Source organism: Cetorhinus maximus, unplaced genomic scaffold (assembly GCF_964194155.1).
Source record: "Cetorhinus maximus unplaced genomic scaffold, sCetMax3.hap1.1 HAP1_SCAFFOLD_1551, whole genome shotgun sequence".
NCBI classification, from domain to species: Eukaryota; Metazoa; Chordata; class Chondrichthyes; order Lamniformes; family Cetorhinidae; genus Cetorhinus; species Cetorhinus maximus.
Genome location: NW_027597491.1, coordinates 67,092 through 77,633, shown reverse-complemented (window position 1 = coordinate 77,633; position 10,542 = coordinate 67,092). Strand labels below are relative to the sequence as shown.

Here is a 10,542-nt window from a genome sequence, read left to right as displayed (position 1 = left end):
ATGTACGTGGACAGTTCTGATTGGTAGCCTCAGGGGAGTGAGTTAGGGGGGTTTCCAGCATATGAACAGCCCTCTCAAGGGGTTTGATGCAGTGGAGAAAAGAACAAAGAGAAGACGATGAAGAAATAATAAAGAAGCAAGAAAGCTGGAAACTCCACAAGAAAACCAGAAGCTATGGGGAAAGAAGTGCGCTCTGCTGTCCAGATACAACACGGGAAGTATAGAGTTCACATTGTTCTGTAAATCACTGTCTGAACTTTACCTTTAGTCTAGGAGTTTGTCCTGCCTTTCTCTTAATAAAGCTGCTCAATAACTGAACTCTATTGTCACGTCCGATCCTGTTGTAAGTAAGGAGTTCAATCCCTACGACCTGTGAGTTCACACCAGGGAGGTGCTGTTCATCTGCTCCATATGTTAGGAAAGGATTCACTTGTGTGTCCAGCCTCACTGCCCATCAAGTTGTTCACTCTGATAAGAGACCTTTTAATTGTTCTCACTGTCTGAAGAGTTTTAAAAGCTCTAAAGATCTGATGAAATACTGACTCACTCGTACCGGAGAGAAACCATTCACCTGTACTGAGTGTGGGAAGAGAGTCACTCAGTCAGTTGACACACCAACCATCCTGCCAATGGAAACAATTTCTCCCTATGTAAACAAAAATTCCTAAAAATAAATATTACCACACTTCTATTAAATCACTCCTTAACCTTCCCTGCTGTAAAGAGAACAATCCCAGCTTCTCCAGTCTCTCCACAACTGAAACCCCTCATACCTGATACTATTCTGGTCAATTTTCTCTGCACCCTCTCCAAGGCCTTGACATCTTTCCCAAAGTGTGGTGCTCAGAATTAAGCACAAGATTTCAGATGAGGATTAATTGTGATTTATAAAGATTCAGTATAATTGTTTTGCTTTTCCACTCCATACCTCCATTAGGAAACCAAGGGCTCCATGAGATTTTTATAAACAATTTGATCAACCTGTCCTGATGGATTCAAAGGTTTGTGTCTATACACTCCCAGGTCACTCTGTTCCTGCACTCTGTTTAAAACTGTACCATTTAGTCTATTCTGCCTCTCCTCATTCTTCCTTCCAAAATGCATCATTGACTGTGAAACGCGTTGTAATGTTCTGAGGATTTGGAAGGTGCTAAATGGACACAAGAATTTTCTTTCCCTTTGATGGATGATTTAAAATTGTAGATTTTGCTTCAATGAATATTAATCCAATTTAATCTACGTTAACTATTTTACTGCAGAAACAATTTCACCTGGAAGTCAGCAAATCTTACTTTGCACAAACTGCCTGTCATGAAACAGTAACATGGTGAATTTATACAACACGATTAATGTAATAAAACATCCCGAAGTGCTTCAGAGCAGTTTCAGGAAGAAAATGTTGATACCGAGTCACAGGGCAATATTTGAGTCGATGGCTGAAACCTTGATTGGAGAGGCAGATTTTAACAAGCATCTTTCATCAGGACAGAGAGGTGGAGGGGTTCAGGGAGGGAATTTCAAAGTTTCACGCCTGGACATGGCCAAGAATGGTGGAGTGATTAAAATCAGGGATACTAAAGAGGCCAGAATGGGAGAAGTGCAGATATATCAGTGGGTGTGTGACTGGAGATGACAGACACAGGGAGGGACAAGGCCAGGGAAGGGTTTATAAACAGAATGTAAATTTCAAAGTCTTGGTATTGCTTGACCAGGAGTCAATGTAGTGAGCATAGGGGTGATGGACGAACGGGACTTGGTGTGAGAAAGCACACGGGCAGCAGAGTTTAGGGTGATCTCACATTTCCACGTGGGGGTGGGATGAATGTGAGAGGCTGGTCAGGAATGTATTGGAATCGTCAAGTCTAAAGGTAACATGGGCATGGATGAGGGTTTCAGCAGCAGATGAGCTGGGGCAGAGTAGAGACAGGCGACGTTATGGAGATTGAAATATCTGGTATTAGTGATGATGTGGATATGTGGTCAGAAACTCATCTTGGGGTCAAATCTGACAAGATTGTGAAGAGTGTGGTTCAGCCTCAGACAGTTCCCAGGGAGAGGGATGGACTCGGTAGTTAGGGAACGGAATTTGTAGTGGTGACCGAAGACAATGGCTTTGGTCTTCCCAATTTTTAATTGGAGGAAATTTCTGCTCAGTGAGGTAGAGCTGGGCGTTGTCAGTGTACATGTGAAAACTAACACGGTGCTTTTGGATGATGTCACCTAGTGGCAGCTTGTAGATGAGAAATAGGAGGGGCCAAGGATAGATCCTTGGGGGGACACCAAGTTTGGAGAGGAAAGGGAGGTTGGAGATGGGGCAGCAGTTTGCAAGGACAGTGGGGCCAAGGGTGGTTTTTTTTTCAGGAAGGGTGAGAATGGTGTATTTAAAGGTGAGAGGGACAAAACCATAAGAGAGAGAGAGAGAACTGTTAACGATATCAGCAACATGGGGAAGATGGATGGTCAGCAGTTTAGTGGAAATGGCATCATGGACAAGATGAAGTCTGACAGGGATTGACAGGCAATAGAAGAGAAACTGGGGAAAGATGTGAGTTCAGGGCTCAGACAAAAGGGAACTTTAGACACAGTTTGGTCCGGTGGGTTAGTGAAAGGGAGGGAAGCAGCAGAGGCAGCTGATCAGATTGTCTCAATCTTAGTGACAAAGAAGCTCCATGAGCTCCTCACATTTGTTGTTGGTGAGGATGGAGGAGACAGGGGAGAGGGAGACCACTTCAAAAGGAACTAACTTATGTCAGGGATATCAACAAGATTCAACAGACTGTGTGTTTAACAAAAAGCTGATTTATTTTACTTTTATCCAGAATAATAACACATGTAATTGGGCTGGAATTTGCAAACATCAGCATAAAAAGACCCCAATGAACATGGTTGCATCCTGGATGTGATTAACAGCAAAATCCAACTACTGCAGTCACTTGTGAACTCGCTGGTGACTCAGCAAGTTGGATTTCTGAGTGAATCTCTTCTCACACTTGGAGCAGGTGAATGGCCTCTCCCCAGTGTGAATACGCTCATGTACAGTGAGTTGAGATGATCGTTTGAACCCAGTCCCACAGTGAGAGCACCTGAACGGTCTCTCATCAGTGTGGATACGTTGATGGCACATCAGATCGCTGGAACTTTTAAAGCACTTTCCACAGTCTGTGCATTTAAAAGGTTTCTCCTCAGTGTGAACACGTTGATGGGACATCAAATTGCTGGAACTTTTGCAGCACTTCCCGCAGTCTGGGCATTTAAAAGGTCTCTCATTAGTGTGAACTTGCTGGTGAGTCATGAGGTGGGATGACCGAGTAAATCCCTTCCCACACTCAGTGCAGGTGAACGGTCTCTCCCCAGTGTGAATTCGCTGGTGTTCAGTGAGCTGAGATGGCCACCTGAACCCAGTCCCACAGTGAGAGCACCTGAACGGTCTCTCGTCAGTGTGAACACGTTGATGAAACATCAGTTCCCTGGAACCTTTATAGCACTTATCACAGTCTGGGCATTTAAAAGGTCTCTCCTCACTGTGAACACGTTGATGGAACATCAGTTCCTTTAAACTTTTATAGCACTTCCTGCATTCTGGACATTTAAAAGATCTCTCCTCAGTGTGAACTCGCTGGTGTGTCTGCAGGGTGGATAACTGACTGAATCCCTTCCCACACTCGGAGCAGGTGAACGGTCTCTCCCCAGTGTGAACTCGCTGGTGTCTCAGCAGGTTGAAAGACTGAGTGAATCCCATCCCACATTTGGAGCAGGTGAAGGGCCTCTCCCCAGTGTGAACTCGCTGATGTGTCAGCAGGGTGGATAACTGAGTGAATCTCTTCCCACATACAGAGCAGACTAATGGTCTCTCCCTGCTGTGGCTGCGTTGGTGAATTTCCAGTTCAGACGGGTAGTTGATTCTTTCCTCACAGTCTCCACATTTCCCTGGTTCTTCCCCACTGGAACTGCACTTGTGTCTCGACAGGCCAGATGATTGACTGAAGCCTCGTCCACACACAGAACACGTGTATGGTTTCTCCCCACTGTGAACGGTGCTTTTTCCTTCCATGTTCAAAATCCAATGACATTCAGGTTTCAATAAATTAGTCAACTCTGTCAGATACTGATTTGTTGTTTCATTTTGCAAATGCTCCCCTTCTGATACCCTGTGAAACTGATTTAAAACAGACAAAAGTGAGTGAGAGAGAACCCACAAAAACACAAAGACAGGTTGTGAAACTGAGCTGAATAAATCTGGTAATTTGTGAGGCCGGCACTAGGAATAAGTGACCGTGAAAACTGCCGGATTGTCCTAAAAACCCAACTGGTTCACTAATGTCCTTCAGGGAAGGGAACCTGCCTCCTGGTCTGGGCCTACACAAGACTCTGGCCTCTATATGCAGAGACAGAGAGAGAGATACAAAAAGATAAAAACCCTCAACCTCCACCATCTAGAAGGACCAGGGTAGCAGGTGTGTGTGAACACCATCACCTCTGAATTGCCCTGCAACTCACAGACCATCCTAATTGTCTGAAAACCGTGCTGGATGAGGAGAAATTTCCTTTAATTAAATATTGGGAATTTAAAAGCCATAGTCTTCAGTCTCCACAACAAATTTCACATCCTAGCCACCGACTCCATCTGTCTCCCTGGCAACTGTCTGGGGTTGAACCAGAGTATTCACAACCTCAGTAACATGCTTCATCCCAAACTGAGCATCCGACCACATATCCACATCATCACCAAGACCGTCCATTTCCACCTCAGTAATATCGCCCCACTGCACCCGAGTCTCAGCTCATCTGCTTCTGAAACTCTTGTCCATTCCTTTCTTACCTCTAGACTTAACTATCCTAACACACTCCTGACCAACCTCCGACATACAAGCTCTCTGTAATCTTGAGGTCATCCAAAACTCTGCTACCCGTGTGCTTGCCCACACCAAGTCTTGTTCACCCATCGCCCCTGTGCTCGCTGACCTAAGAGGTTCCAATTTAAGAAGCACCAAAATTTAAAAATTCTCCTCCTCGTTTTCAAATCCCTCCATGCCTCTTCTCTTCCCTATCCCTGTAATCTCCTCCAGCTACAACCCTCTGAGATCTTCGCGCTCATCTAATTCCTGCCTCTTGAACATTCCTGATTTTAACTGCTCTGCCATTGGTGGCCGTTCTTTCAGTTGCCTAAACTCCAGGCTCTGGAATTTCCTCCTTAAACCTCTCCATCTCTCTACCTCACTTTCCTCCTTCATGATACACCTTAAAACCCAGCTCTTTGGCCAAGCTTTTGGTCTCTCTCTCTCTCTCTCTTCTGGTTTTGCCCCTGCCCTAATATCTCCTCATGTGGCTCAGTGTCAAATGTTGCTTTGTAATATTTCTGTGAAATGCCTTAGAACATTTTATTGATTTGGACATATATCACTGTTCCTTCATCATCGCTGGGTGAATAACCTGTAACTCCTTATCTAACATCATTGTGGGAGCAGCTTCACCACACGGACTGCAGCGGTTCAAGAAGGTCAAACATCATCTTCTCCACAGGTAACTGGGGATGGGTGATATCTGCTGCTGGTCTTGTTAGTGACCCCCAAATCCCAAGGATATTGTAAAAATATGTATAAGTAAAATAGATAAAAAACATCTGCAAGAACACCTAATCCTTAAACGATCCCTTTTTACATTGTACAGACAGTGTCCGTTTAACAACCTGATCTCCCCTAGAATCTGCCTTCCCTGACATTGGAAATTGCCAAGCCTGACTGGGTTCCACCATCTCGGGGTTAAACCCAGCAGCTTCTCCTCCATCTCCCCTCCAGCTCAAACTGATGCAACAAAGGCCTTCAAAAGAAATTGGACAAAGACCCTGGAGAGATAAAAAAAATCCTGCTGGGCTATGAGGAAAGGGCAGGGGAGTGGGACTCGCTGATTTTCTCTTGCAGAGAGCCAGCATGGGCAGGATGGGCTAAGTGGCCTCCGACTGTATTGTAATCATTCTATGACTGCATGGAAACGGTGCTTCTAGGACAGGGATCAACCTCTGCAACCATCCGACATAAACCAACTCTCAATTGGTTCATCTCTGTTTCTAGACTCAATTCTGTGAGAAACGCCTGCAATAAAACAAAAGCAAAATACTGCAGCTGCTGGAAATCTGAAATAAAAAGAGAAAATGCTGGAAATACTCAGCATGTCAGGCAGTAACTGCAAAAAGAGAAAGAGAGTTGACGTTTCAGGATGTGCAGGATGAACTACGAAGAGTAAAAATGGTGCAATAAAAACGGTCGATATAAGCACAGAAGCAGAAGAGAAATGGACTATAGTGCAGGAAAATCAATTCCTGACTATGGAAGATAAAGCTGGTAAATCAGCAGTGAGTAGGCCACGGGATGGACAGCAGTGGAAACCTCATTTAGACGGTTTGTGGAAATAACAGTAAAATACCAAACATGGTTAAATACACCTATGATTAGAGGCAGAGGAAGTTAAACAATGGCAGAGAGGTGATCAGGGAGGGCAGAGATGAAACAGAACAATGGATGGACATGAATTCAGATCCACAGTAATGGATCCACACTAGCCCCAGAGCCATAGAACCAGAGCACAGCATGAAGAGCTCTAAATTGTAGATGGATGCTCAATAACACTCACCCCTGAAATAATTTCACTGTTTTTAAATTTAAAATCTCCTGCTGGAGTCTGCAACTGTAAAGTTACCAGAAGTGCTGGAGTCAGAGAAAGGTCTCACAGTCTTCATATCTTCTAACTCCCTGTAAAAGGAGATTACAAAAGTCATAAGTGCCAGTTGAGGTTAGAAATTCAGAAGAGACAAACATTTCTCTTGATTTGAGTTTGCTGTGTGTAAATCCTCCACTTCTAACCACCTGTAAAAGGAGTTTCCAAAACCCAGTATAGAATTCACAACATTCTCTCCCCCTGCCTGCTGATCCAAGATAACTTGAGCAGGGACATAGTTGCATTGAAGCAGTTCAGAGAAGGTTCACTGAGCTGATTCTTGGAATGAGGATGTTTGTATCATGAGGAAAGGTTGAGCAGATTGGGCCCATACACATTGGAGTTCAAAAGAATGAGAGGTGATCTTATTGAAACATGTAAGATTCTGAAAATGCAGGAAAAACTCAGCTCTGAAGTAGGGTCAAACAGACTCGAAACGTTAACTCTGTTTCTCTCTCCATAGATGCTGTCAGACCTGCTGAGATTTTCCAGCATTTTCTGTCTTTATTTCAGATTTCCAACATCAGCAGTATTTTGCTTTTAATTATGTAAGATTCTGAGGTAGCTTAACAGGGTAGATGCCGAGAGGATGGTTCCCCTCATAGAGGAATCTAGAACTAGGAGGCTCAGATAAAAAATAAAGTGACTCTCATTTGGCTCTGAGAGAAAGAGAAATTTCTTCTCTCTGAGGGTCATTAGTCTTTGGAATTCCCTTTTCCAGTGAGCAGTAGAGGCTGAGACATTGAATAAATTCAAGGCTGAGTTCAACAGATTTTTGATCCATAGGGGAGTCAAAGGTTTGGGAGGGGTTGGTTGCAGGAAAGTGAAGGCCACAATCAGATCAGGCATGATCCATTAAGTGGGGAACCAAAATTGATGGGCCAAATGGCCTGCTCCTAATTCTGATGTTCTTGTTTTTATGTTCTCCAGAAGGTCACACATGCGCCCTACAGCACATTGTCCATCTGTTAACCTGGACCTGTCTCCAGCTCCTGTGTGTGGAGTGGAAGTAAAACCAATGAGTCACCGATTTTCTCTCCCGGTCACTGGAACCCTGAAGTCACGCCCACTCCGTTACATCACCAAGATGGTCACACAAAAGAATTCTGAGGGACAGAATATATTTGCACTTGGAGAGACATGGATTAATCAGGGATAGTCAGCATAGATTTATTAAAAAAAGGTCGTGTTTGACAAATTTGATCGAATTTTTTGAGGAGGTAACCAGGAATGTTGATGAGGGTAATGCATTTTATGTGGTCTGCAAGGGCTTTAGCAAGGCTATTGATAAGGTCCCTCATGGCAGACTGGTAAAGAAAGTAAGAGCCCATGGGATCCAAGGCAATGCATGTTGGATCCAAAATTGGCTGAGAGGCAGGAAGCAGAGGGTGATAGTAGAGGGATGTTTCTGTGTCTGTTTCCAGTGGGGTTCCGCAGGGCTTGGTGTTAGGGCTCTTGCCGTTTATTGTGTTCATAAATGATTTGGACTTAAATGTAAGGGATCAAGAAATTCGCGGATGACACGAAAATTGGTAGGGTGGAAAATAGTGAGGAGGATAGCTGTAAACTGCAGGAGGATATCAATGGACTGCTTAGGTGGGCGGAGCGGTGGCAAATGGAATTCAACCCGGAAAAGTGTGAGGTAAGGCACTTGGGGAGGGCTAACAAGGCAAGGGATTATACTATGAATGGTATGACATAGAAAGTACGGAAGATCTTAGGGACCTTGGTGTGCATATCCATAGATCCCTGAAGGTATCAGGATAAGTAGGTAAGGTGGCTAAGAATGCATATGGGATACTTGCCTTTACTAGCCAAGGAATAGAATACAAGAGCAGGGAGGTTACGCTGGAACTGGTTAGGATACAACTGGAGTACTGTGGACAGTTCTGGTCACCACATTATAGGAAGGATGTGATTGCACTGGAGTGGGTGGAGAGATTTACCAGGATGCTGCCTGGGCTGAAGGGTCTGAGTTATGAGGAAAGATTGGATAGGCTGAGGTTGTTTTCCTTGGAGCAGCAAAAGTTGAGAGGGGACCTGAAAGAGGTGTATAAGATTATGAGGGGCATAGATAAAGTGGTTAGGAAGGCACTTTTTTCATTAGTAGAGGAGTCAATAACCAGGGGGGCATAGATTTAAGGTAAGAGATAGAAGGCTAAGAGGGGAGTTGAGGAGAAATGTTTTTACCCAGAGGATGGTGGGAATCTTGAACTTAGTGCCTGAAAGGATGATTGAGTTAGAAACTCTCGTAACATTTAAGTATTTAGATATTCACTTGCGTCGCCATAGCCTCCAGAGCTGGAAAATTGGATGAATGACGTCAGATCCTTGTTGACCATCACAGACGCGATGGGCCGAATGTATTGTAAACGTCGATGAGTCTGAAGTCGCGCATGCGCATTGCTGCCTCTGAAACAAGATGGCAGCCGCTAACCTGGGCCTGTTGCCCGGAAACAAAGCCTCCGAGCTGTAAACGCGGGACCTACAATGTCTTATTCGGGGCTTGAGGCCTCCACTGGGTTTTTATGAAGCTTCCCCTCCCTACCCACTCTCACCTTTGGGCTCCATTCCTCCCTCCGCCCCGCCCGCTCTCACCCATTTCCAAAACCCCCGCACTCGCACGGCCGCTCCGAAACAGGTGGCACTGCGCATGCTCATGGTAGTTCAGCACCACCGCGCCTGCGCACTGAGTTCCTGTAGTGTTAATTGAGCACATTCACAGCCGCAGGGAATGTTGGGTATCAGCAGCGCCATTGAAATATCCAATACTCGAAAATAATTTTGTTCCGCAATTAAGATTTCTAAAAGTGATTTAAACTGCTGCTCTCTGGTGGGAGCTTTTAAAACTTTTCCCACTGGTTTCCCTCCCTCTCCTCCCCTGAAGGTGCTGACTCTAGCTGGGTTCAATGCCACAGTCACTGGTTTCTCGCTCTTCCTCTCTTTATCCTGACACTGAATGTTCGCTGTTTTGCAGATGACACAGCACAGATGGCTTTTTGGAATATCTATCCAATTAATTCCATATCCCTGCTGACACTGTCAGAACATTGTCTGTCTGCTGTAGAAATGGAAGAGGTGAATAGAAAAGGTTTTCTGGCTGGGTATCTCTCAGACTCGCTGACCCCTGTGGAAAGATCAATTGACCAGTGTACTGAGCAGATATTAAGGGTTCACTGAAATAAAAACGAAAGTGTGGAAAAACTCAACAGGTCTGGCAACACCATTGGAGGGAGTAACAGAGTTAATGTTTCAAGTCCAATATGACTCTTCTTCAGAACAGAACTGGACAATCTTTTGTTCTTTATTCTGATTTTAAAACTGACTGTGCTTTGTTTATTATAACCATTACCATTCTCTTTGCCTTTCGTTCAATCACACCATTGTTATTTAATTTCTCCCAACTTCCTCGTCCTCTCTTTTGTTCTACTTGACCCTCCCCACACACTTTCAATGCCAAAAAACCCATCCTATTTCTCCCTCTCTTCAGTTCTGAAGAAAATAATTTTGCACTCGAAACATTAGCTCCGTTTCTTTTTCCACAATAATACCTTTATTTCAGATCTCCAGCATCCGCAGCATATTGCTTTTATTTAAGGGTTCAGTGGTTAGTTAAGCATAGAGTACCTGGTAGAGTTTAATTCAATAATTCTACGTGCCCCCACATACCACAGTGACATTATTAATAAAGGGTCAAGTGAAGGGAGTATCCCCAGTGTGATAGAGTAGATGAATTATGGAGTTACAAATCAAGGGTATTAAAATGCTGTAACCTCACAAATACCATTTGTCTGGGATGTTACAGTATGAAAGAAACCCACATACTTGTCA

At 44.3% G+C, this 10,542-nt stretch overlaps 1 protein-coding gene and 1 long non-coding RNA gene across 2 annotated transcripts; both read right to left on the bottom strand.

Moving 5' to 3' along the window:
- Positions 1-2,792: 2,792 nt before the first annotated feature.
- On the bottom strand, positions 2,793-4,083 carry LOC144676374 (uncharacterized). The gene has a single exon (XM_078536810.1). The coding sequence runs from the start codon at positions 4,049-4,051 to the stop codon at positions 2,930-2,932; it is 1,122 nt and encodes a 373-aa protein (XP_078392936.1). The 5' UTR covers positions 4,052-4,083; the 3' UTR covers positions 2,793-2,929.
- Positions 4,084-5,446: 1,363 nt separating this feature from the next.
- On the bottom strand, positions 5,447-9,328 carry LOC144676377 (uncharacterized). Its single transcript, XR_013575319.1, has 3 exons — positions 9,270-9,328; positions 6,628-6,746; positions 5,447-5,552 (listed from the first exon to the last, which is right to left on the bottom strand). It is a non-coding gene; the product is annotated as an uncharacterized LOC144676377 (long non-coding RNA).
- Between the last annotated feature and the right edge of the window lie 1,214 nt (positions 9,329-10,542).

Excerpts from the sequence above, each read along its gene's own strand:
- LOC144676374 (XM_078536810.1), bottom strand. The coding sequence starts at position 4,051 with ATGGAAGGAAAAAGCACCGTTCACAGTGGGGAGAAACCATACACGTGT.